Source organism: Ovis canadensis, chromosome 4 (assembly GCF_042477335.2).
Source record: "Ovis canadensis isolate MfBH-ARS-UI-01 breed Bighorn chromosome 4, ARS-UI_OviCan_v2, whole genome shotgun sequence".
Lineage (NCBI taxonomy): Eukaryota > Metazoa > Chordata > Mammalia > Artiodactyla > Bovidae > Ovis > Ovis canadensis.
The window spans coordinates 127,004,846-127,030,122 of record NC_091248.1 but is presented as its reverse complement, the minus strand read 5'-3'; the positions used below and the strand labels follow the sequence as shown (position 1 = coordinate 127,030,122).

At 51.1% G+C, this 25,277-nt stretch overlaps 1 protein-coding gene across 8 annotated transcripts; it reads left to right on the top strand.

Moving 5' to 3' along the window:
- Positions 1 to 1,840: 1,840 nt before the first annotated feature.
- On the top strand, positions 1,841 to 23,584 carry ZNF746 (zinc finger protein 746). Of its 8 annotated transcripts, none has more exons than XM_069587047.1 (8): positions 1,841 to 2,109; positions 5,103 to 5,402; positions 5,488 to 5,608; positions 6,691 to 7,029; positions 7,123 to 7,233; positions 18,197 to 18,388; positions 19,183 to 19,308; positions 20,685 to 23,584. In XM_069587047.1, exons 1-8 carry the CDS (start codon positions 2,086 to 2,088, stop codon positions 21,737 to 21,739), a joined length of 2,268 nt encoding a protein of 755 aa, XP_069443148.1. In that variant the 5' UTR covers positions 1,841 to 2,085; the 3' UTR covers positions 21,740 to 23,584. The 8 variants fall into 8 exon arrangements, with proteins under 8 accessions (XP_069443148.1, XP_069443152.1, XP_069443151.1 ...); XM_069587046.1 differs by having other exon boundaries at positions 1,911 to 2,109; positions 5,527 to 5,608; positions 20,688 to 23,584; XM_069587044.1 differs by having other exon boundaries at positions 1,931 to 2,109; positions 5,527 to 5,608.
- Positions 23,585 to 25,277: the final 1,693 nt, after the last annotated feature.

Sequence of the window (25,277 nt, the reverse complement as noted above, 5' to 3'; positions counted from 1 at the left end):
ATCCCTTGTGTCACCTGTGTATGGACTTTTTAAAACTTGGAATTTTGTGAAGATTTTTTTTTCATATTCCCCAATTATACAAGCTTCAGGGATGCACCCTTGGTACAGGGGATGGGTTATTTGGGAAGGAAAGATGATATGGAAGAAAAGCTAAAAGGAAAAGAAAAAAAGGTAAAGGAGCCTGGGGCAGATTCCAGAACATTCTCCTGCAGTTTGTGGGTCGACTTTTCCTGCTCACGAATTTCCTCCAAAAGGCCAAAGGGTGCAAGGGCTCCAATTAGGAATCCCCTATCCCCCATCACACTCCCACATTTGAGAGGCAAGGTCGGAGGGTGGGGCGCACATCAGAAACCAGCTGGGCTAGCTAGCATCAGTGAGAAAAAGAAAGTCAGGCACCCGAAAAGACCTCCCGCAAAGGCAACACTGTGAGTAAAGTGTCGCCTCCCCCACACCCTCTCCTCCTGGGGAGATTCCACGTTCATACACAAAGTACGCATGCGGGATGACCCCCTTGCGGCATGTTCAGCTCCAGGCGATGGTGAGAAAACAAAGGGCACCTTAAGGCCCGGGGCGGCCAGAGCCGCAGCCCTGCGGAGTACCGAGCACGTGGTGCGCAGGTCCCTCTCCGCCCAGGAGTCCGGTTTAGAAGAAATGCTGGGTGGCAATGCATCTGCACTGCCACACGGGGGCGTCAGTCAGAGTCGCTTTCTGTCCGCCCGTTCCGGTTCGCCTTTAGAGGAGTTCTGCGACTTATTTTTCTCTCCTCGTTTAAAAAATACTACTCTTGCTATTACAAAATATTTTTAAAACATTACTGTCGTTACTACAAAACGTAAAGCATCTAAGTTAGAAAATGCACAAAAATGGCTTGTGGTCTGATTGTTAGAGAACTACTTAGACCATATGCTTCCAAACCTTCCAATGATTATCTATGTAATCATGATATACCTAATATATATTATATACATAATATATAAAATCATATAACCATCCTTGACAGACTTCTCTTAAAGTGTCATGAACATCTTCCCTTACCAACTTTTTGAGCGAAATAATTTCAGGTATTGGTGTTGTGTTCCGTTGTCCACTGCATTAAAAAACATTTTTATAGGTCACCCGCACGTTAGAGAAAGTTGCAAGTGCTGCCTACCGGGATATAGTGAACTATATTCTTATTGCTGGAAGGACGTTTTTCATTTCAACTCGAAGGTGAACAGGAGGGACCGCTGGCCAAGGAAGTGAACACACAGAAGCCCCGAGCGCGGGGGCCGGGACCCAAAGCCGCAGAGGCGACGTGGCTGCGGCCCCTGGGGAGACGGCGCGGGCCTCCCGGGACTGGCATGGGGAGGGGCGGCCCGGCTGGTCCCTGCAGCGGGGAGATTCCCTCGGGGCGCAGGGGGACCGAAGCCCGAGACGCTCGTGGCCCCGCGGGCAGGTCGGACGCTGAGTCCAAGCGGCGAGTCTAAGCGCGCGCCTGGCCGCGGCCGGTGGGTCCGGGCGTCGGGGAACCTGGGGATCGGAGTGTCGGCGGGGTGGCGCGCCAGTTGGCCGGTAGATCGAGGGAGCCGGAGAATCGGCGGGCCGGTGGATCGGGCGGCCGGTTAGTCGGTGGGTTGGCGGGGGCCGGGAGCTGGGGTGAGGGGGAGTGTGGGCAAGTCGGCTGGGCAGGGGTTGGGGGAGTCGGGGGTTTGCTGGGCCGGCGGGCAGGGCAGCGTCCGGGGGCTCGGCGGGCAGGCGGGCCGTGGGGCGGGGCGGGGCGGGGCGGGGCGGGGCGGGCGCCGCGCCTGCCGTTCGCCTCTCCGGGCTGCAGGTGGGGCTGTGCGGCCGCGCTGCCTCCAGGAAGCCTCACGGGCCTGCGCCGGCTCCCAGGATGCAGTGTGGACCGGCCGGGCGCTGACGGCGGCGGCGCGTCTGCGGGCGGAGCGGCGCGGGCCGGCCAGCGAGAAGCGCGGCGACGCGGGCGGGGACGGCGGGGCCGAGCGGGCGCCGCCTGCGGAGAGGCCGGGGGCCGGCCTGCGTGGGGCCGCGCGGCGGCGGCGGCGGCGGCGACGACTTCCTCCGGGCCGGGCCGGACAGCGCAGGGCCATGGCCGAGGCGGCCGCGGCTCCGGTAAGGGCGGCCCGCGCGCACGGACGCGCGGACTCGGGGGCCCCCGGGGCGGCCGGGGCCCAGCACACGGCGCCGCAGGCCCTGGGGAGGAGCTCCGGGGGCCGGGCCGGGCCGCCGGGCCTGGGGCTCCGGGCGAGCGGGACACGGGGTACGCCGGGGCCTACGGCGCCCGCCGGCCGGCTGGGCGCCCCCATCTCCCCGTTCTGGGCCGAGCCTGAGCCCGGCGGAACCGGTCGTCCCCGCACCGCAGGCCGCCCCTCGCCGAGTTCCTGCTGCCCTCCGGGCTTCCTGCCCCCGCCCCATCCGCTGGCCCCCCCAATCGCGCGCGCCCCCCACCACCACCACCCCGCGTCTCCTTTCTCTGCCCACCGCTCGCTACCCCCCAGCTCCCCCCAGCGGCCTGGTGGCACCTGGGAGGTGTCCGGAGCGGCCGCGACTCCGCAGGCACCGAGTCCCCCTCTGCGCGCCCAGCTCCTGGGGTTGGGGGGGTGGGGGGCGGTTCGGGGCGGGGAGACAGCTGCTCCCCCCGGTTTCGTAGAGGTAGGCGCTGCACCAGCCGTTAGGCGTGATTTTGTCCGCGCAGCAAACCTAGGCGGGGGTAGGTCCTCACTGTCATGAAAAACCCGAGGCCTAGAGAAGTTAACTTGCCCAGGATCGCACAGCTGGCAAGTGCGTGGGAAGAGAGGGTCGCTCTGTGTGCTGGACACTCGACGCCTCTGGGCAAGCAGACAGGTACACTTGGTGATGGCGAAGGGAAACACGAAAGAGGCAGGGGCCCGGGCCTGGGCTGCTGAGATGCGAGTGGGGCTTGCAGGGGAAGGCTCGGGTTTCACCAGCCTGTGCGCGGACCCGGGGGAGCTTTCCCGATAGGATAGGAAGCTTGGACACGGAGAGGCGGGCCCCGGGCCGGCGTGTTCGAGGAGGAGTCCGTTTGCCTGGAAAAGGTGGTTTAGGTAGGGAGGCAGGGGGAGAGGAGGCCGCGGGAGAGTTGGAAGGGGTGTGAGGGCCTGGACTGCATCATCCCGGGTGGGGAGCCACTGAAGGCTTTGGCCGTTCTCTTCCCATCGGTGGCTCCCAGGCGGAGAGTTTCCGCTTCCCTGGCAGGAGCCTTGCGGCCAGCCCCATGTGTCCGCTCACCCTTCAGTGAGGAGAGGGCCTTGAGCAGTGGCCTCCTCCCACCAAATAGTGTGGAAGCCTTCTAGGAGGCTCCCTGGGCCCCCGTTAAAATGTCAGAAAACTGGGTGGTGCCTTTGTTTATAAGGTCAGAGTTTATGCAAAGGCCCTTTTCTTGCAACACAAAGATGATAAGGGCAGTCAGATGCTCTTGGAGGAGGTTAAGTAGGATTTTAGGAGATATGGAGCTGGGCAATAAAGTGAAGACACTTGTTAGTGTCTGGGGCCCTATGTCAGGGACTGGTCACCAGAGGAGGACTGAGGGGAAGGGAAGAAACGTCGCCCCGTGCCCAGGGGCGCCTCGCACTCAGAGGCAGGGCTGAGCCAGCCCAAGGTGCCAGGCTGGTGCGGTCCCCACAGCCTCAGGGCAGAACCACCTACCTCTTGAGCAAGAGACCCACCCACATCCAGTTGTTTCTCTACCAGTCCAGCTCCTCCCCATCTTTTGAGATCCGTCTTCCTTCTTCAGGTCAGAGGTCGTTGGTCCAGCCACCTTCCAGACAACCCCAGGATCCCAAATGCTCCGTCCTCAACAGTTTTTCCAACCTGTTTTCAAACTGTCTTGTCACTGTTTTCTGAGGTGTCCACCCGTGTCCTGGTTCTCAGCCACTCTCTAAATGAATCCTCACAGGTTCCTATGAGTCACCATTTTAACTTTGCAAATAGTCACCAGACATTTGGTTAGGAATGATTTTCAGAATGTTGTAAGGTACCATTGACCCTCAGACACTGCCAGATGGTATAAATATCAGGTCTTCTTCCCTGACTCATGGGTCCTGCCTTCAGGGGTGTGTGTGTGTGTGTGTGTGTGTGTGTGTGTGTGTGTGTGTGTGTGTGTGTGTGTGTGTGTATGTAGGGGGGTGTCTAGTGGTCCAGCCCACCCAAAGCAAAATGTGTCAGGCAGGTCACTGGGGAGTCTCCACGTCTTTATGATGGTTGCAGCACATATAAAGTCTAACCTGATGGCAAATGTCTTACCTTCCTCACCTGTCTGTAAGGTGCGTTACTGATCCTGGGGCAGCACCAAAAATGTCTGAAATTGATTTTCCCCTTGTGAGTGGTGGGGACAGTGAGAGGAAACAGTCAGTCTCACCAGGGCAGGGCGCTTGGGTTGGATCGGAGTCTTAACTCTTGGCTGGGGGCAGAGCGGGAGGGAGGAGATTTGCAGTCATGGTGATTTTTACTTTGAGGGGGGTAGTAATTGAGAAGGGGACAAAATCAGAGTGTCCTGGGGTGGAGAGGAATTGGTCACTGGATTTCCATGTTCATTAAAGAGACACGAGATGCTTCTTTGAAAGAGCAGTTGAGCAACGCTCGTGTTTGTGTCGTTTCAGTGAACCAGCTGTTTTTTTTTTTTTTTTTGCTAGGTCATTGTCAGTAGACAGATCCTGTGCGGTTATGATGGGAGGTGCTGGCTGGGCGCTAATAAACCCGCAGTTTACTATTTCTCCACTAAAACATACCAGCAGCTTGCGGTCACTATTTATCTAACACAATTGCACTGAACGCCTACCATGGGCCCCTGTGTGCTGTGAGCAGATACAGCACTGCCTTCAGAGACAGAGGGGGAGGTAACTGTACAGGGTGCTGAGAGCCGTGACTGGGGTCTCTGTAGGTGGGCTGCAGAGGCCTGGAGGGACGGTACCCACCCAGAGGAGCTGACCCCCCAGGCGGAGGTCTGGCCTGAACACCCCCCACCCATCCCGCCATGCGCACTACTACCCCCTCCCAGCATAGCTCCCTGACGCCTTGGGGAGAGGGGGCTTACGGAACACAGCAGGTGGAATGACTGATGCTGGTCTGCTCTCTGTTTCTGAAAGATTTCTCCCTGGACAATGGCAGCCACGATTCAGGCCATGGAGAGGAAGATCGAATCACAGGCCGCCCGCTTGCTTTCCCTAGAAGGCCGAACAGGCATGGCCGAGAAGAAGCTGGCGGACTGTGAGAAGACGGCCGTGGAGTTCGGGAACCAGCTGGAGGGCAAGTGGGCCGTGCTGGGGACCCTGCTGCAGGAGTACGGGCTGCTGCAGAGGCGGCTGGAGAACGTGGAGAACCTGCTGAGGAACAGGAACTTCTGGATCCTGCGGCTGCCCCCGGGCAGCAAGGGCGAGGCCCCCAAGGTAAGCCCTGGGCACCGGGGGTGGGACAGCCCGCGGCTCCTGCCCGTCGGCGTGCGGGTGAGCCTGCGTGACCCTGTGGTTCCAGGTGCCCTTTGATGATGTGGCCGTGTATTTCTCTGAGCAGGAGTGGGGCAAGCTGGACGAGTGGCAGAAGGAGCTGTACAAGCACGTGATGAGGGGCAACTACGAGACGCTGGTCTCCCTGGGTAAGGCTTGCAGTTCATTTCCTGGTTAAATGTGATTTAAGGAGGTCTCAGGGCTTCCCTGGTAGCTCAGCTGGTAAAGAATCCGCCTGCAATGCAAGAGACCCCAGTTCGATTCGTGGGTCAGGAAGATGCCCTGGAGGAGGGCTTGGCTACCCACTCCAGTACTCCTGCACTTCCTTGACAGTAAAGAATCCACCTGCAATGTGGGACACCTGGGCCTGATCCCTGGGTTTAGGAAGATCCCCTGGAGGAGGGCATGGCCACCCACTCCAGGATTCTTGCCTAGAGAATCCTCATGGGCAGAGGAGCCTGGCGGGCTGCAGTCCACGGGGTCACAAAGAGTCGGACAGGACTGAGCGACTAAGCACAGACAGCCCGGGGAGATCTCAGTCTCTTTCTTGCTGCTGGTGGCTTTTTATCGCAAGGACACGTGAATCACTGGGACCCTTGACCATGGACAGTCATCTCCCTCTTACTGAAGTTGAGCCTGGGGTGACTGAGTCAAAGGCCATCTTCTGCCTGGTGAAGTTCACAGGTTGCCAAACCGAGAGGCATAGCGACCCCCCTCCTAACCAGGCCCGGAGCACAGCCGTTTCTGTCTCTTGCTGAGTCCTGGAGTGGAGGAGGCTCCTCTGACTCTCAGATCCTGTACGATCAGTCCACGTTTGAGGAGGGCTTTTGCTCTCGCCTTCTCTTACTGAGACGTGAGGCTTTGACCGAGAAGAATATGGGCAGACCAGGCTTCTCGCAGCCCGTGCTGCCTTCATACCTGGAGGCTTCCCTGACCCTGGGGCTGCCGCCGCTACCCTCATGCAATACCCCCCAAGAAGGCCCGTCTACCTCTTCGGGTGGTGTCTGTGTGACCGCAGGTATGAAGGCAACAGGGCATGCTTATGAGGCGGGAGCAGGAGCAGGTGTGAGGTGATATTCCGGTTTGCAGGAATGCACTGCTTCTTAGGGGCTTCCCTGGAGGCTCCGTGGTAGAGAACCCACCTGCCAATGTAGGAGATGCAGGTTTGATCCATGTGTTGGGAAGATCCCCTAGAGAAAGAAATGGTAACCCACTCCAGTATTCTTACCAGGAGAATCCGATGGACGGAGGAGCCTGGAGGGCTACAGTCCACAGGGTCGCAAAGAGTCAGACACGGCTGAACGACTAAACAACAACTGCTTCTTAACCTGGAGACCCTGTATCAATGTGTCTTATGCTCAGCACCGCATCTTGGGCCAGATGAGGCTTTGTTTTGGGGACCGTCCTGGGCCTTGTAGGACGGCCATCAGCCTCTTGCCAGCGGATGCCAGAGGCACCTCTGCCCCGTCCCCAGTCTCGACAACCAAAAACATCTCCGACTCTGACCAGTTTGCCCCTGGGAGGCAGACTCATCTGTGCTTGAGTATCACCGCCCTATACCAATCGAGAGGTGTGGTTTCTAGGCCATCTTGGTTTCCCGGGCTGCCTGTCCCCACCTCTTGAGTGGAACGTGGCCAAAGCTAACCCTTCCGTTCTTCTTCAGACTACGCCATCTCCAGGCCCGAGGTCCTCACCCAGACCGAACAGGGGAAGGAGCCGTGCTGGCGTCGTGCTGGCCCCAAGGTTCCAGATGTTCCCGTGGACCCGAGTCCAGGTGAGGGGTGGGGATGGCCGGGAAGACAGGAGGGGGTTAGATGGACCCAGGGGAGGACACGGCCAGGGCGGGGGTGACCTTCTTTCCAGGGAGAGCTGAGGAAAAGCAGCAATGCTTCAAACCTGAGTTTTCTTGTGACCTTTAGCACGTCCAGCTTCCCAGCATGGAAACAGGCAGCAAACCGAGTTTTTAGGAAAGAGATGGCGCCCATGGCTCAGAATTAGGGGAAGAGGGGGCAGGACGCAGACAGGAAGGCAGAAGGTCATGAAGACAGGATTTAGTTCATTCATAGCTTTTCAAAGAGTCAGCCTTGCCTCCACCTGAGAACCAGATTTCACTGAAACCCATTAGCAGTCACAGAACATTGACCCGTTAGTCACGTTTCAGTCCAGCCAGAGCCACCGATTTATTTCAGGTGAATCTGGATACCCGACACCACAGTCTCAGGTTTTCCTGGGCCAGTCAGCACCTTTGAAAGTTAAGGGAAGGACGGGTGGACGCACGAGAAAAGCCAAACAGCTGACGGGAAGACCTTGCTGGGCTGGGGGTCTGCGACAGTCTGTCTGTAAGCAGGGGCAGCCCCTGCAGCCTCAAGCCAGCCTCCTCCCAAGACCTCTTGTCTGTCTGCACCACCTGCCTGGGGCATTCCTTCTTGTCTGAACACCTGTCTTAGTAAACAGTCTTATGTGTTTGTGATTTATGAAATGTGTCTTCCATGTGTGCCGTTATCACCACAATTCGATTTGCTCTTTCCCAGGGGCAGGCTGTGCCCAGAAAGCATTCACCCGTCTAGGTCAACAAACATGTTTTGAGAGTCTCCCAGGTGCCAGGGACTGTGCTAAAAGTGAGACCTTGACGAATAGCAGAGTGCTACCTGGATGGGGAAGACAGTTAGGACACACGGGCAGCCAGCTGCTCACCAGGGTGGGAGGCTCCCCGTAGGTCTGTTTTATTGCACTGACGACATCCGTGGGGAGGCCTCCCTGGCTTCTCCAGCACGCTAAGAGAGTGAAATAGGGGCCTGGAAATGCGGTGGCTTCTGGCGAGACCCTCCCCCGCGCCCCCTCCAGGTACTCATGTTCCCCTCTCTTGGCCTTGAGCTCCTCTGCGGGAACTCCTGCCAGGTGGCCCCCCATCCCCTCCCAGCCTGGTCCCTGGCTCGCCCTCCCCGGCTCAGGGCTTGGTGCAGCCCCTTGACAGACCTCCTCTCCACTTCTCCGCAACCCTGAAGTCCTCCCACAGTAGTGCTCTGTGGAACTCAGTCCCCAGCAACCCACCCTCCCACCCCCCACCCCACGTCCTCAGGCTCTGCCCCAAGAGTCCCGCCTGCTCCCCTCCCCTCCCCCTCCACCGGGCACCAGGGGGTGCTTCTCCTGCTTTTGCTCCTGCCTGTCCTTTTCTATTTCCGGCACCCCCCTCTTCTGACCTTTTATGGTTGGAGTGCCCTCCGTGTGCCCTCCCACACTCACACCTAGTCATCCTAGTGAGTGCTCTGACTGGGACCTCTCCCCTGAACTCTGTGGGGTCCATGTCCCCATGGACAGGTTACGGATGTCCTGTTTGGAACACGTGCCTCGCCAAGCTCCTCATCCGCCATCAAAACCCACTCTTCCCAGGCAGTAGGCAGCCTCCATCCTCCGCTGCGGCCCCAAACCCAGGGTTATCTCTGACCCTCATCCACACCCGTCCGCCCCGACAGCGAAACCCTGCTAGCACTGCGTGCAGACTCTCAGGTCCCTGGTTTCCTGCGTGGCCTGTGGCAGGCACCTCCTGCCCCTCTCCCTGACCCTCCAGTGTCTGCTCTCCCACGTTACAGCAAACAGCCCTGCTGGCTTTGCACCAACTCGCACCATCGGGCTCGTCTCCCCTGGCCCTCCACTCCCTGTCCCAGCCTCCCTGCTGCTCTCCCAAAGCTCCACACTGGGCCAGCCTCTGAGCCTTTGCACCTGGTCCTGCCTTCTGCCAGGCATGCTCTCCAGATACTATTTTATATTCACGGATTTTATGTGGACAAGGATATTATTATGTATGTAGAAACAGAATATATTTCGTATTTATAGAAGATACATGTTTCATATTTATAGATTTGCTTGTCTGGTAACCACCCCCACCTTCGTTAGGATATAAATCTCAAGAGGATAAGAACCTCTATTGATTTTGTTCATATAATCATTCTGGGCTCCTAGAATACTGCACAGAGTATATATATATGGCACAGAATAGGAATTTAATATTTGTTGAACGTGTGCCGTGTTTCATCATTCGTATGTATGTATGAAAATATATATTTCTGATATAATCTAAATTCCTTTTCAGCTCTCTCAATCTCATTCCTCCCCAGGATAACCAGTTGTCCAAAAGTCGATGTCTGTCCTCTCTATCCACATTTTAAAACTTCTATTATGTACATGTGTAGCCATAAACAATACAGAATATGGTTTTGTGTGTCTTGAAAACATCACATAAATGTCATGATATCTATGAGTACCCTGTATTTCATACTTATCTCTATTGATGCATATAAATCAAGTTCATTCATTTAAAATGGATGTTCAGTATTCCAAAAGCAACTATATCTCAATTTATTATCTATCCCTCCATTGAGTTGTGCATAAGTGGTTTCTAATTTCTCACCGTCACAAGTGGGAGTCGAGTGGACATTCAGAGGCGTCTCTCTGTGTCCAGGTGCTGGTGCTCCTCTAGGGAACAGGCCAGGAAGGGCATGCCAGCCTGCACCTCTGCCTTTGCCCTTAGCCACAGATCACCCGCCCTGTGGTCACATGGGCATCTGTGCTTCCCAGCCCTTACGGGTGGTGCCTATCTTCTTACTTCCTTGCCCAGTTTTCAGAGTTAGATGTTTGCCAGTCTGATGGAAGTGAAATGGTATCTTGTTTTAATTTGCATATCCCCAGTTGCAAGTGGAGCTGAGCATCTTCTTCAGATTGTTATTTGGTTTCTTCTCCAGTGAATTATCTTTTTCTGTTTTTCTGCTGTTTTCATTATCTTACTGATTCAGGACCTCTATGTAGTTTGGGATATGAACGCTTTATCTGTTATTTGCATTACAGATTATCTTCTCCCAGGCTGTGGCAGGTCTTTTAACTTTGTAGTCCTTGGGTAAAAGTTTTAATTTTTGGCAGAGTCGTTAACCCCAGTCTTTGCCTTTACGATCTGTGCTTTTTCTGCCTTAAAATATCCTTTCCTGCCTCCCTCTAGTTTTGCTTTTCACATTAAAGTCTTTAATCCAACTAGAATTAATATTTGTGTAGATTGAGAGGGAGAATTCTTTCAAAGTTTCCCCACAAGACATCTGACTTTCCAGCAGAGTTCACTGGATATTCTTCCTTTTCTCCGTGTGTAATGTCTGTCCCATCATGAACCAGACTTCCATACACGCATGCGCCGTTTCTCTGTCTTCACTCATTTCTTCTGTCTCAATCTCTGTACCAATTCTCACCGTTGTTAGTTTCATAATAAGCCTTGAAATCTGGTAGACTACACGTTCCCTACTTGTTCTTCTAAACTTTTCTTGGCTCTTCCTGGACCTTTGTTCTTCTATATGGATTTCAGAATCTTTATGTCAGGTTCTCAGAAATCCTCTTGGAATTTTGACTGGAATTGCATTTCCTTTATAATTTCACTTCTGGAGAACTCCTGTCATTGCAATATGGAGCCCCCTTATCCACAGGAAGACTTGTTTATTGTCGCCTTCTGTGTGTGCCTGAATAAGGCTTTAACACTTTTCTCCTGATCATTGTTTCTATTGTGGATGAGATTTTTAAATTAATTACATGTTTTAAATAGTTGTTGCAGGTGTGCAGTTATGCCGCTGACTGTTTAGTGAAAGAAAACATTTTCTCAACCTCTCATTACGTCTAATGACTTGTCAATTTAGATTCCCAGGTTTTTTTTTTTACATAGACAGTTGTGCCGTCCGTGGATAGCACAAAAGTTGCCTCTTCTTTTGAAATTTTCTTAACTTTATTTTTCTGGTTTCGCAGTGGGTATAGGACATGGTTAAATATTAATAGCAGCCATGATAGCTGGCATCCCTGTCTGTGGAGTTTCAGCATTTAGGTGATTTTTTTGCCATAGACTTTTTGTTTTTTAATTGGGGGATAATTGCTTTACAATATTGTATTGTTTTCTGCCATACATCAACATGAATCAGCCACAAGCATATATATGTCCCCTCCCTCCTGAACCCTGCTCCCACCTCCCACCCCACCCCACCCCTCGAGGTTGGCACAGAGCACTCGGTTGCGCTCCCTGTGTCACTCAGCGAATCCCCACGTGCTGCCTATTTTACATATGGTCCTGGATCTGTCTCCATGCTCCTCTCTGTTTGCCCCGCCCTCTCCCCACACTCTGGCCACATGTCTGTTCTCTGCGTCTGTGTCTCCATCGCTGCCCTGCAGATAGGTTCATCAGCACCATCTTTCTGGATTCCATATGCATGTGTTAATATATAGTATTTGTCTTTCTCTCTCTGACTCACTCTGTATAATAGGCTCTAGGTTCATCCACCTCATTAGGACTGACTCAACATGGTTCATTACTAGAGAAACGCAAATCAAAACTACAATGAGGTTTCACCTTGCATGGGTCAGAATGGCCATCATTAAAAAATCTGCCATAGACTTTTGAAGATAACTGTTAGTTTAAAGATGTTTCCTTCCACTTCTGGCTACAGCTTTTAATCCTGAACAGATTTGTCATATTATACCAAATGCTTCTTTTTAAAATATTGTTTTATTTCTTTCATACATTGTTACTATGTTTTATATAACATAAAAAATACATACAGAATATACATAACATTAACAAAATACATAAAGTTGAGAGAACAATTAGTCAGCATCCCCCATATTCCCAACCTCTAGCGTAAGAAATAGATCATAACCAAAACCTTCCAACCTTCCAGAACCCATTGTCCCTTCCAGACCCCACACCCTCCCTTACTCTTCACAGATAAACAGAAATGCAGACCTCTGAGATCAGTCCCTTCTTTTCTTTACCTTTTATTACCTGTGTATATATTCCTAAGTAACACTGTTTAACCACTTTTTGAACTTCTATGAATGAGATCATAATATATACATTCTTCAACTTGCTTTTTTCGTTTGACTTTACATTTTTGAGAGTCATCCACGTTGATGTAGTATAGCTGTAGTTCATTCCCTTTCATGATTTTCACCCCTAAAGTTTGTATTTTTGAATATAACGCACGATGTGTTTTTCCCTTCCACTGTTGATGGGTGTTTGTGCTGTTTCTAACTGTTTTGCTTTCAGGAACAATGCTGTGCTGGAAAGTCTTACACGCGCGTAAGAGTTTCTCAAGGTAGACGCCGGGCAGCAGAGCTGCTGGGTCATAGGAAAGTGCACACATGGCTCCTCCTGGTAGCATCCCAGTGAGCTCTCCAGCCATAGCGGGCCCGTCCTCAGCCCTAGAAATGCCGTCTATTTTTATTTCTGCCCATCTGGTAGCAGTGAAATGTTTTAAAATTTATAGTTTCAAATGTGTATTTTCCTAATTAATGAGATTGAACATTATATCCTCTGTTTATGGGCCACTTATCTTTCCTCTTCTGTAAAATGTCTGCTTATGCCTTCTGTATACTTTTGTTTCCCCTTCTGTATTGACTTGTAAGAGTTCTTTACTGTTCTGAATATTAATTCTTTCCATATATATATATATACACATGTATATACATATATATTTCCCTATATATATATATTTCCTTATACACACACACACATATATACACACATATATATCTTCTCCATTTACGGTAGATTTTAAAGAACAGATGCTTTTTATTTTAACATACCTGGACTTTCTAATTTTTTACCTTTACGGTTTGTCCTTTTTATATCTTAATTAAGAAATTTTCCCCTACCTCATGGTCATGATACACCATCTTATTTTTCTTCTAAAATGTTGCCTTTCATGGTCAAGTTCTTAATCCATCCAGAACAAACTTTTATGGCCACAGGAGGTTGGAATGCTGGTACTTTTTCACTGGCACTCTGGGCTTCCTTTCCTTTGTCCTTTCAGGTAAACGTCCTAATTGCCTTACCAAATTCCATAAAAAATCCAGTTGGGATTGTGGTTGGAACTGCACGCATTCTGTTAATCATTTTGGAGAGAACTGACCTTTTTACTATATTAAGGGTTTTATTTGTGAAAATCATCTGTAACATCTCAGTGAAGTTTTATAACATTTTCTCGTTATATCTTTTATTCCTCCATTCTTTGCATGTTTTGAGTCGCTGTTGTCAGTGGTGCCTTTTTTAAGGTGCATTTTCTGTTTGTTGATGGTGTGTGCTGGGGTCGTGGGGACAGGGAGCACCCTTTCCCAGTGCTTTTTCTCCTGTGACAGGGCTCGGTTATGTAACATCCCACTGTCTCACATAGTTAGGCATCCCACCAGGGACGCACCTTGTCGGGGAGTTTGGGAGCAAGGCTTGGACATGCACGGTCCCTGCCGACCCTTCTCCCCTTGGGCAGCTGGCTGCCCCCAGGGATGTGCTGCTGTACTGGGGAAAGCCTCCTTCACCAGGGTCCAGTGGGTGACTTCCTGATCCAGGGTCAGTACTGAGGACCCCTGTTGCCACAGATAAAAGCTGCATCCCTGTTTATCAGTTATAAGAAGAGTTTATCCTCACCAGCCTTCCTCCTGGGTTTTAGTTCTCTGATTGTAAGATCTGTGACAGGGAAGAAAAATGGTGATTGCCGTGCTCCCTTAAAACCCTAGGAGTAAAGGAAAATGCAGTTGTCTTTATTTATTGATATTTCTAAGAACTTTGCTAAAATTCTCATTAGTCCTAATAACTTTTATAATAATTGTCTGATGATTCTCGTTTTCTAAAAAGATCATCATATCCCCTATGAGTAATACGAATTTTTTGTTTGTTTTCAAATCTTTTAGTTTTCTCTTGTGTGCTAGCTGAGAACTCCCAGAAAATTCTTATACAGAAGTGATGACAACAGGTGTTCAATTGGTTCATGATGTTAAAGAAGATGCTTTTTAACTTTTCACACTGAGTCTAATATTTGTTAAAGGTTTTGTTGATCAGTGTCATTTATCAGGCTAAAAGAGTTTTCCCTATTTCTGGTTGACTAGGTATTTCTAACAAGAATAGCTATGAATTTTTATGGAATGCTGTTTTGGTATCTGTTGAGATGATTATAGTCTTCCCTAGTGGCTCAGATGGTAAAGAATCTGCCTGCAATGCGGGAGACCTGGGTTTGATCCCTGGGTTGGGAAGATCCCTTGGAGAAGGGAAATACCCACTCCAGTACTCTTGCCTGGAGAATTCCATGGACAGAAGAGCCTGACAGGCTACAATCCCTGGGGTCGCACAGAGAGACAATTATATGATTCTTCTTTAACCTCCTAGAATGGTAAATTATGTTATTTTTCTAATGTTGAACCAAGCTTGCAACCTTGGGGAAAAGTCTAAGTTACCCATGATCCTCTATAAACAGTGCTAGACTTAATATGCTAAGTATTTTGTTTAGAATTTTGGAATCTTTCTTCATGAGTGAGCCTGGCCTATACTTTTCCTTTCTTAGACTGGCTTTGTGTGATTTTGATATTAAAGATCAAAGTTATGATGCATTCCCTCTTTTTTTAATTTGCTCATAGACTTTGTGTAATATTGGAATTATCTATTCTTTGAATGTTTTTCTTTCTAGGGGAGATTTTTATCTACTGATTTAAGTTCTTTAATAATTATAGGACCTTCTATTATTTTTAATTAGTTTGGAAGTTATGTATTGTTTCTGTTCTTTTAGAAGTAATCTGGAGATGTTTATCTTCTAAAATACACACTTGTCATTTGTATGTGTGTGTGGATCTGGTTATGATAAAAACTCTCAGTTGTGTGGGTTTGTATATGTGTTTATATGTGCCTGAAAATGTCCTTCCTCCATTTCTACATTTGAAGGATGTAATTCTAGTTTGATTGTTAGCTTCTTTTAGCCCTTTGAAGATAATTTGCTAGCCAATATTCTTGTGGGTAATCTTTTTTCCCCTACCTTTTAGATATCGGTCTTGGTGATCTGCAGTTTCACTACAGTGTATCAAGGTGTGGATTTCTCTTTCTTTATCCTGCTCTAATCACTGATATTTTTCAACAAGCTGGGAAGTTTTGCAGCACTGTCTTTGTGAATACTGCCTGGCCCCATTTCCTCTGTCCTCCTATTCTGGAATGGTTCACATCAGTTCATAACTTTGACCTTCTCTTCACATCTTCCTCTCCGTCCCTTCACTGAGCTCTGAAACATCTCTTCTGATCTTTTCTTCTAGTTGGTTCACCTCGCTCTATCCAGTCATTTCCGTTGTTGTTTAACCTCCAGGTTGGGTTTCTAAATCTCAATTATTTTATGTTACAACTGTTTTGTCCATCTCTTATTCGTTATGCTCTCACTCCCTCTATTTATTTCAGTGAGTGTATTAAACTTCAAATTCTGTGTATGAGGTTTTCCATATCCAGTTTTTGTGGTTCGTATTCTGCAGCTGATGATTTCTGATGGACTGAGGTAACTGGTTTTCCTGTTGAGGTGGTGGTTTATATTTGGGAGTTCTTTAATGCCTGAGAGCTATTTAAAATGCTGTCCTGAGAATCTCTGTCTGCCTTAGCTTGTCATCAGGTCACGACAGTGTTGGCCTCGAGGTTTTGGGGCCATGCTGTTGTGTGAGGCCCAGCACCAGAAACCCTTGAGCACCCACCTGGGCTGTGTCAACTCCCAGGGAGGCTGTTCTTCCCATTCAGCCAAGACCAAAGGCTAGAATGGGCAGTCTCCTTCCAAGGGGCAGGTTTTCACCTTAAGTTTAGTGCACTGGGAATGTTGCCTTTGGGCCCAGGTTTATGTGTGTGGTGGTGGTGAGGGGTCTCCAGCCCAACCTCCCACCCTGCTTGAGCCCCAGGCTTCTCACAGGTGGGCCCAGTCCATGACAGCCCAGCAGTAGAGCAGAAAACGCCTGGCAATTTACCATGCTTGACCTAGGCTTTCTTAGAGGTCATCCATGGTTAAAAACTTTGGGGGTTTTACACTTTACCCATCATTTTGGATATTCCGTACTAAGAAGAGTTTCTCTGCACAGCTAACCAGTCAGACAGAAACATTAGAAGTGAGTGTTGCCTCTGTGTCCGTTGAAATGACTGTATGGTTTTCTCCATTAATCTGTTTGTGAGTGGTGTTACTGCATTTTCCAGGAGTAGCTTCTCCTTGAGTTCTCAGGATAAATCCGGTTTGTTCTTAATGTATTGTCTCTTTTACTTTTTTGAAAACATATCACTGGACTTGATTTGTAATTCTTTCATTTAGGATCTTTGTGTATCTGTTCATAAATGATCGTTTTATGAATTGTTTCTCTAGTTTGTGCAATGAAAATTATATCAGCCTCATAAAATGAGTTGAAAGCAATTTTCCCTTAGCATTTTGAAGATATTATCTTCTTCCAGAAGATATTATCTTGCTGATAGAAATCTTTCAATCTGAATGTCATTCTTTTATCTTTGGTGTCCTTTAAGATTTTCTCTTTGACTTTGCTCTTATTCCATTTCACATGAGTACTGTCTAGGTTTGTATTCTTTCTTACTCCCTACTTAGGAATTGGTGTGTTCCTTCAAACCATGGGCTCACCATACCTTCAGTTTTGGAAAATTGTCAGCCATTATTTCTTTCTACCTGTTGCCATGTATCCATTTCTCATTCCCTCCTGAGATTTCTACCAGCTTATGTTGGAACTTCTCGTTGAATCCTTTGTGTCTCAGCTTCTCTTTTATATTTTCATTTCTTTATGTCTCAGTGTTGTGCTCTGGACTGTTTCCCCAGTTCCATCTTCTGAGTCACTAAGTTTCTCTGCAGCTGTGTTCATTCTGTTGTTAAGCCAGCCATTGACTTTTTCATACCCATGACCGCTTCTGTCATTTCTAGAATGTCTGTACGGTTCTCTTTCAAATATGCCTTTTTAAAAATAATTTCCTGTCCTTGCCTTAGAGAGTCTTCCTTCATTTCTTTGACTGTTTTAAACATACATACGCTATTATATCCTTCTAGCTATTCTTTTTTTCCTGTAGTTTGTGGGAGTGAGTTCTGCTGTGGCTCTCATGCCAGTTGGCTCCACTTCTGATTTGTGGGTTTAGCCTGTCCTGTAAGGCCTGTCTTGCGGGGATGCCCTAATGGGCAGGTTTGCATTTGCCTTGGTTTGGGTGTCTCTTGGGTTGCCATGGTTTTCAGTCAGCTTTTCTGTGAATTTCTCAACTTAGGGCTTCTGCACCATATGGGTAGTATGAAGTTACTTTCTAATTTCTTTTAATTTCTTCTGGATGGCTTTCCTACCCATGGCCCTGGACAAGAGACAGCTTCCTCATACCTTGCCTTTCCTCACAGATGGTCTTAGTCCCCATTTCCCCGATGGGATAGAGCCTCATGGCTGCTGGATGATGCAGGCAGCTCAGCCCTGCTGCCTCCTCACTTGGACATCAAAGCCCAGCCCCTAAGGCCTGCATCCTGTTTCAGCAGCTCTAGTTGGCTTCTCACTCAAACTCTTAGTTTGACTTTATGTTCTTCCTTTGACTCTTATATATCTGGACTCTTTCTCTTGTGCTCACGTAAGTACATGTATATGGGTAAGGTTGTGGGGACAGGGGGTAGATTTTATGTGGGTTTAAAATGAGAACAGGACCTCCCTAGGGCAGTTCAGCCTTGCTCATGGACCAGAGATCCAGCCCTGAGCGTGTGTTCTGTCTTCCTGCCTGACCCCTGTGCTCCATACCATGTGACCTCGTGCTCTGCCTGGAAGGCCTCTCAGTTCCTCTTTGAGCTCTTGCCTTCCCTTCCCACCAAGCTCTTTCACCTTTGCAAGGCCCTGTGCGCCTTTCCTTGGCTGGAAGTGTATCCACCCCAGGGCCGCTGATGCTGTCACTCACGCATTCTCTATTTTCTCAGGCTCGGGGGCCCCAGTTCCTGCCCCTGACCTCTTAATGCAGATCAAGCAAGAAGGTGAGCTCCAGCTCCAGGAGCAGCAGGCTCTGGGTGTGGAGGCATGGGCAGCCGGACAGCCAGATATCGGGGAGGAGCCGTGGGGCCTCAGCCAGCTCGACTCTGGAGCAGGAGACGTCTCTACCGATGCTGCCTCTGGTGAGTGGCCAAGGCTGCAGGCAGACAGCGGGAACCAGATGTAGAGACTGAGGGCAAGGCCTGGGAGGAGGAGTTCCTGGAAGCATCGTGGTGGGGCTGCAGGCTCTGGAACATCTTGCCTGGCTAGTTTAGGTTTCCCACCTCGTGGCAGGGGTTGCTCCGGATGACATCTTGCGAGTCCCTCTTGGCTCCGAGTTGCTCTCGTCCTGGTATTTCTCTGCTTCACTCTCACCAGCCATACCCCTGTTCTTCTTGCCCCAGCACTGAGCATTTAAATCACCAGCTGCCTCCTAAGAGGGGCTATATGGAGGTAGAGAACAAACTTAGGGTTACCAAGGGGGTAGGGACGGGGAGATGGGATGAACGGGGAGATCGGGAATGACATGTATACACTATGTATAATAGACAACTAATGAGAACGTACTATGCAGCACAGGGAACTCTACTCAGTGATCTGTGGTGACCTAAATGGGAAGGAAATCCGAAAAAGACAGAATATGTGTACACGTATAACTGACTCACTGCTAACACAGCAGAATCTAACACAACATGGTAAAGTAACTGTACTTCAAAAAAAAGAAAAAAGGGGGGGAGGGGGCTGTATGACTAGAGTCAGCGACATCTGCGTTTCCTGGTGCCTCAGAGAAGGGGGCAAAAACTGGTTCAGGAGAGGTGGGGCCGTGATGCTCGGGCGGGAAAGCTGCCGCTGGTGGGGTCCCCGGGCGCCTGCCTCCCCGTTCTTTCCCTGACGTGCTCCCCCCCCCCCGCCCCGCCCCGCTCTCTCTTCACTGCAGGCGTCCATGCCAACTTCTCAACCACTATCCCGCCCACCTCCTGGCAGGCCGACCTCCCTCCCCACCACCCCTCCTCCGCCTGCTCAGACGGGACGCTGAAACTCAGCACGGCCGCCTCCACAGAAGGTACGGGGCATGGCGGGAGGACTGAAAGAGGGAGGAACGGAAGTGCTCTTGGGGACCGGAAGTGCTCATGTCTGCCTCTGAGGCGCCCGACCCGCCAGCTAGGAGGTGTTTAGGGGCCAGTGATGCGAGAACTCTGTGCAGTCTGGCCTTTCTCTCCTTCCAAATTCTTAGACTTGAACAGCCTTTCTTGAGAATGTCCACAGTTCCTTTCTTGTATTATTAACCAGTCCGTCCTGACAAGCTGATGATCCCTTGAGAGAATATATACCTCTTGCCCAGACTCAGCAATCCTGGCCCCTCTCTGGCCTGGAAAAGCCAAACCCAACCGGAACCAATTCTTAGGTATTAGCACTACCAAAGACAGAGGTCCACCAGCTCAAATTGGAAAGAACTGCCATCAGTTCAGTTCAGTCACTCAGTCGTGTCCGACTCTTTGCAACCCCATGGACTGCAGCACACTAGGCTTCCCTGCCCCTCACCAACTCCCGGAGCTTACTCAAACTCATATCCATCCAGTCGGTGATGTCATCCAACCTTCTCATCCTCTGTCGTCCCCTTCTCCTCCTGCCTTCAATCTTATCCAGCATCAGGGTCTTTTCAAATGAGTCTTTTCAAAAAGAACTGCTGTATTTATGTATTAATTTTCTGTTCTGTTTTGAAAACCAGTTAGCTGTTACTTCAATAATTTCTGTCATATTAACACCCCCAAATTGTGCTGAAAGCCTAGATCTCTGATATAAAACTTGAAAGTGTGAAATTCAAGTACATTTAAGTAAAATCAAACATTACTATTTCATGACTATTTTTATCATTAGCTAGCTGGCTGCATTTACTGAATGCTTGCTGCATGCAAAACCAGCATGCTCAGGGCTTTCACGTGTGCTGCCTGGTTTAGTCTTCATGCAACCCTGTGGAAAAGGGTATTCACAGAGGAACTTGCCTGAAGTGGCTGCTGCTCTATGGGGAGCCAGGGTCCAGTCTCAGATGTGCCTGAGCCCAGCTCTGTGCATTGCCACCAGTGGTCTGAGTTCCTTCCTTGGAATAGCTTCATGATTAGCCTTACCAACCAAACTGAAAATGAGAAGTGATGGGGAGATACAGTGGTTCCTTACCTGTGGTGAAGGCTCTAGAACAAGGTGAGCAGATATGATGGTTGCTTTACCTGTAGAGAAAGTTCTGAAACATGATGTCCTCACCCACAGTTTGAGGCAGTTGCCTGACCACCTTGGGCCCCTCTGCTGAACTGGATCCTGAGGCTTGGATACTAGGGCTCAGAGTGGCCTTGGTGGGCTGAATATCCAGATGAAAGTATCAGATCTTCCCTTTCTAAGCAGGAAGGGGGACAAAATGATACCTGTTCTTTCTCTCTTTCTCAGCAGATGTAAAAATTGTGATAAAAACAGAAGTCCAAGAAGAAGAGGTGGTGGCCACACCAGTGCACCCTACTGACCTAGAAGCCCATGGGACACTGTTCGGACCAGCCCAGGCCACGAGGTTCTTCCCCAGTCCTGTCCAGGAAGGAGCCTGGGAGAGCCAGGGCAGCTCATTCCCCAGCCAGGACCCCGTGCTGGGGCTGAGAGAGCCCGCCCGGCCAGAGCGTGACCTAGGGGATCCCACCCCCGCAGTGACCCAGGACGAGACCCCTCCAGGGGACTGGCTCTTCGGGGGGGTCCGGTGGGGCTGGAATTTCAGGTGTAAGCCTCCTGCAGGCCTCAACCCAAGGACCGGGCCCGAGGGGCTGCCCTTCTCCTCCTCCGACAATGGAGAGGCCGTGCTGGACCCCAGCCAGGCCCCGAGACCCTTCAATGACCCCTGTAAATACCCCGGCCGGACCAAAGGCTTCGGCCACAAGCCGGGTCTGAAGAAGCACCCGGCAGCCCCCCCGGGGGGGCGGCCGTTCACGTGCACCGCGTGCGGGAAAAGCTTCCAGCTGCAGGTCAGCCTGAGCGCGCACCAGCGCAGCTGCGGGGGCCAACCCGATGGGGTGCCCGGGGCCGCGGGCAGCACGCGGGACGGCAGCGGCCTGCGGTGTGGCGAGTGCGGCCGCTGCTTCACGCGGCCAGCGCACCTCATCCGGCACCGCATGCTGCACACAGGCGAGCGGCCCTTCCCCTGCACCGAGTGCGAGAAGCGCTTTACCGAGCGCTCCAAGCTCATCGACCACTACCGCACGCACACGGGCGTGCGACCCTTCACCTGCACAGTGTGCGGCAAGAGCTTCATCCGCAAGGACCACCTCCGCAAGCACCAGCGCAACCATGCGGCAGGCGCCAAGCCGGCCCGGGGACAGCCCCTGCCGCCGCTGCCCGCCGCGCCCCCCGACCCCTTCAAGAGCCCCGCCGCCAAAGGACCCTTGGCCCCCACGGACCTCGTGACTGACTGGACTTGTGGCCTGAGTGTCCTGGGACCCACCGACGGTGGGGACCTCTGAGCCCTGCGCGGCCGCCCAGCCCTCGGGCCCCCGCAGGCCCCGGTGTAAAGAGTCGCCTCTCCAGACGGCTGGGCGGCTGGGCGGCGTGCGCAAAGCCTCGAAGCCAGACGGATGGAGCCTGGAGGGGAAACCAGATTCCCATTTGCCGAAATGCTCACCGGAGCAGGAGAAACTCCCAGACGGCCCAGCTTCCACCTCTAAACAAAGTAGAATTCTCTGATTGTGAAACTGAGCAGCATAGAATCTTAAGTAATTTAATTACGAAACTTTTTTTTAATTCTTGGAAGACAAAGCTGGAAAATAGTAGTAGCACCAGTTTAAACTTTAACAGTGTACCTTTGGTTTCTGGATTGCGTGTGTGTTGTGGGCTGTGTCCTTATGGAGTCTTGACAGAGCCGCCGGGAGGTTGGCTGGCCGGGGATGCAGGCGAGGAGGCACTTGGACCTTCCTGGCCCCAGTGGCCCCCGGGGGACGGGCCGGTTTCAGCACGCACACAGCCCCAGGGGAGTGGAGATCCGGCTCTGCCCGAGGCCAGCAGGGCGCCGTGGACTCCAGCCGCAGCTCGGGCGCGAGGAGGACTGAGCCGGAGCGCCCCGCGTCTCCCAGCACCTGTAAAGGCCCCCTGCACAAGTGCCAGCCCTGCGGTGTGCACCTGCCACCCCAAGGCCCTGGGACGCACGTGACTCCGGGCCTCGTGATGGAGGGCTGTCTGAAGACACTAGTAGGGCTGCAGAGGTGAGGCGCGGGGTAGGGGGCGGCGGGAGCAGAGCCGGCCACAGAGCCAGACCTGCCCACCACCCCGCCACGGGGAATGCTGCCCTCTGCTCCAGCCCGAGGCCCGCTTCCTTTTTTCGTGTGGTGTCTTCTCCCTGTCCAAATGCTTCTGCTCCGAATCTCATTTGATCGTTCCTGTGACCTAGTGAAGCACGCGGAGGAGCATCCTTTCCCGTAAGAGAAGAGGCAGAAAGTTAACTCTGAGGAGGGACTCAGCTCAACCTCGCTCACCCCCCTCTCTGTGTGCACAGTGAGTGCAGACAGCTGGCAAGGGCCTGGGGTCAGATGGGTTGGCGCGCGGCTCATCCTCCTGGGCCAGCAGTCTGGGGTGGACAGCTTTTCACGCTGCCCTCTTAAAAGATTTGACCCCTAACTGCCCGAGCCAGAAGTGGTCAGGCCTCCTCACACTTTAGCTGAGAGCTGCCGCCTCTGTGACGGGTGGTTGCGCTTCCTTTCCCTCCCACCCCAGGGGCCGGGGCAGGGGTTGCTCACCCCCTGGCTGGCATCTTAAAAGAAGGTGGAATCAGAAATGAGCTCAGGTTTGTTGATCCCACCCGAACGCTGTCCCTGCCACACGAGTATCCATTCCTGTTTTGTTGAGGCAGACGCTGGTTCTTTGATCCCACCGGGATCTCCTTTCCCTGAGGACGGGGAGACCACGGCTCCTGTTCATTCAGCTCCCTTGTGTGTACTTTTATTAGGCAATAGACTAGTTAAGAAAATTGTTTCTATGTACTGTATATTTTGTACCTGTTTACACTTCTAATATTGATATAACTGATATTTTGAAAAAAACAAATGAAGAGGAGACATCCTGTTAAAAATAAAACCTAACCAGCACCGAGGTGGTTTGGTGGGTTCCATTCTTAAACCTGGTCTTTGGCGCTGGTGCCTCTGCACGCATCACCCACGGTCAACTTCTGTACCCTCCTTCTGCTCAGGGTCGCTGGGCCCAGGGAGGCGACTGTTTCTGAGAGCTGGGATGGGAGAATCCAGAGAACTTTGACTTTATGGTGATAAAACTGACATCCGAGAGAAAATAAAGCCACATCCAGTCCGTTTGCTTCAGGATATAGTCATGGTTTTTGTCATTGAGTCTAATATAATATGGTACCATGTACATGAAGATAGGAAGAAAAAAAATTGCAGGATAAAAAAAAAAAAAAGAAACCAAGCTGGATGTTTTCTCTTTGCATCTTTTCTTGGCTGGGCAGAGGCGAGGAAAGGATCCTGGGTGCCTGTAGTGGCCGTAACCCTGATCTTGGAGTGAAGTCTAACTGATGGACTTGAGCCAGGCTGGCTGACACCCATATTCCCACCAACCAGAGTTGACAGTTGTTAGCAATCCTATCTCATGCTTTGGTTACACTCTCTCTTTTTTTTTTAAGGAAACGAAAAGATAAAAAAAATCCCCGTTTGTCACCAGGGGTATGGGAGGCAGAGAAGGAAGGGGAGTGGAAGTCATCTAGACCTGTGGTGAGATGGCAGGAACAGGCCATGGCGTCTCTTTCCTCCTTAGCAGCTCTGACCTGTCTCCTGTGCTTCTGGCCCACCCTGGCCCCCGCTGGCCATGTCTCAAGTGCTTGGAAGTCAACCGGGACACTTCTGGTGTCTGCCCAGCTCGAGGTGCCTCTCTTCCACCACCACGCCCTCACCCATCTTCATGGTGTCCTCATATCCCCCGACCTACATGCTGCGTGCCTGTTATGCTACAACCCCATGGCTCACGAATGGACGACTCCTACGTTCTGGCTTGGGTTCATCTCCAAACAGACGGCATGGGAGGAAAGGGTTTAGGTAGCGTGGAGGGGAGATGGGAGTTAGTTCAGTCTCAGACATCCAGAAGGGGGCACTAAGTTAGGGAGACCAGACACACTGTGGAATGGGGGCCACCAGCATGACTCCCAAAGGATTCCTGGGAACCCTTCCTCTGCCACTACTCTAGGAATCCCACTGAGGCCCAAGCACAGTGGTCTTTATGTATTAGTTTCCTATTGCTGCTTTAACAAATTACTGCAGACTTTGTGGCCTGAGCTAACATCAATGGGTTAAACCATTTCTAGAGGTCAGAATTCCAAAATGAGTCTCATGGAGCTAAAATCAAGGACTGAATTCCTTCTAGAGACTAGAAGAGAATGCATTTCCTCACCTTTTCCAGCTGCTAGGGGCTACCTGCATTCCTTGGCTCGTGGCCCCTTCATCTTCAAAGGGAATCAGTCCAACTTCTGCTTCTATCATCACATTTCTTTTTGACCTGGATCCTCTTGCCTCCATCTCATACAGCCTCTTGCAATTTCCTTGGGCCTGCCCAGGTAATCAGAAATGAGCTCTCCATCCAAAGATCCTAATTCAGTTTTATCTGCAAAGTCCCTTTTGCCATACTATAAGGCCACACAGCCACAGGTTCTGGGAATTAGGGTGTGGACAGCTTCCCAGATCCCAGGATAACCCTCAGCACCTCTTCTCAGTTCAGTTCCATTCAGTTGCTCAGTCGTATCCGGCTCTTTGTGACCCCATGAATCGCAACACGCCAGGCCTCCCTGTCCATCACCAGCTCCCGGAGTTCACCCATGCTCATGTGCATCGAGTCAGTGATGCCATCCAGCCATCTCATCCTCTATTGTCCCCTTCTCCTCCTGCCCCCAATCCCTCCCAGCATCAGAGCCTTTTCCAATGAGTCAACTCTTCTCATGAGGTGGCCAAAGTACTGGAGTTTCAATCTCAGTATCAGTCCTTCCAATGAATACCCAGGACTAGTCTCGTT

What these genes read in the sequence shown, in the direction of transcription:
- ZNF746 (XM_069587047.1), top strand. Translation starts at nt 2,086, where the DNA reads ATGGCCGAGGCGGCCGCGGCTCCG. An exon ending in CGCCCTATACCAATCGAGAG is followed by an intron (nt 7,030 to 7,122) that starts GTGTGGTTTCTA and finishes GTTCTTCTTCAG; the next exon opens with ACTACGCCATCTCCAGGCCC. An exon ending in CACGGCCGCCTCCACAGAAG is followed by an intron (nt 19,309 to 20,684) that starts GTACGGGGCATG and finishes TCTCTTTCTCAG; the next exon opens with CAGATGTAAAAATTGTGATA.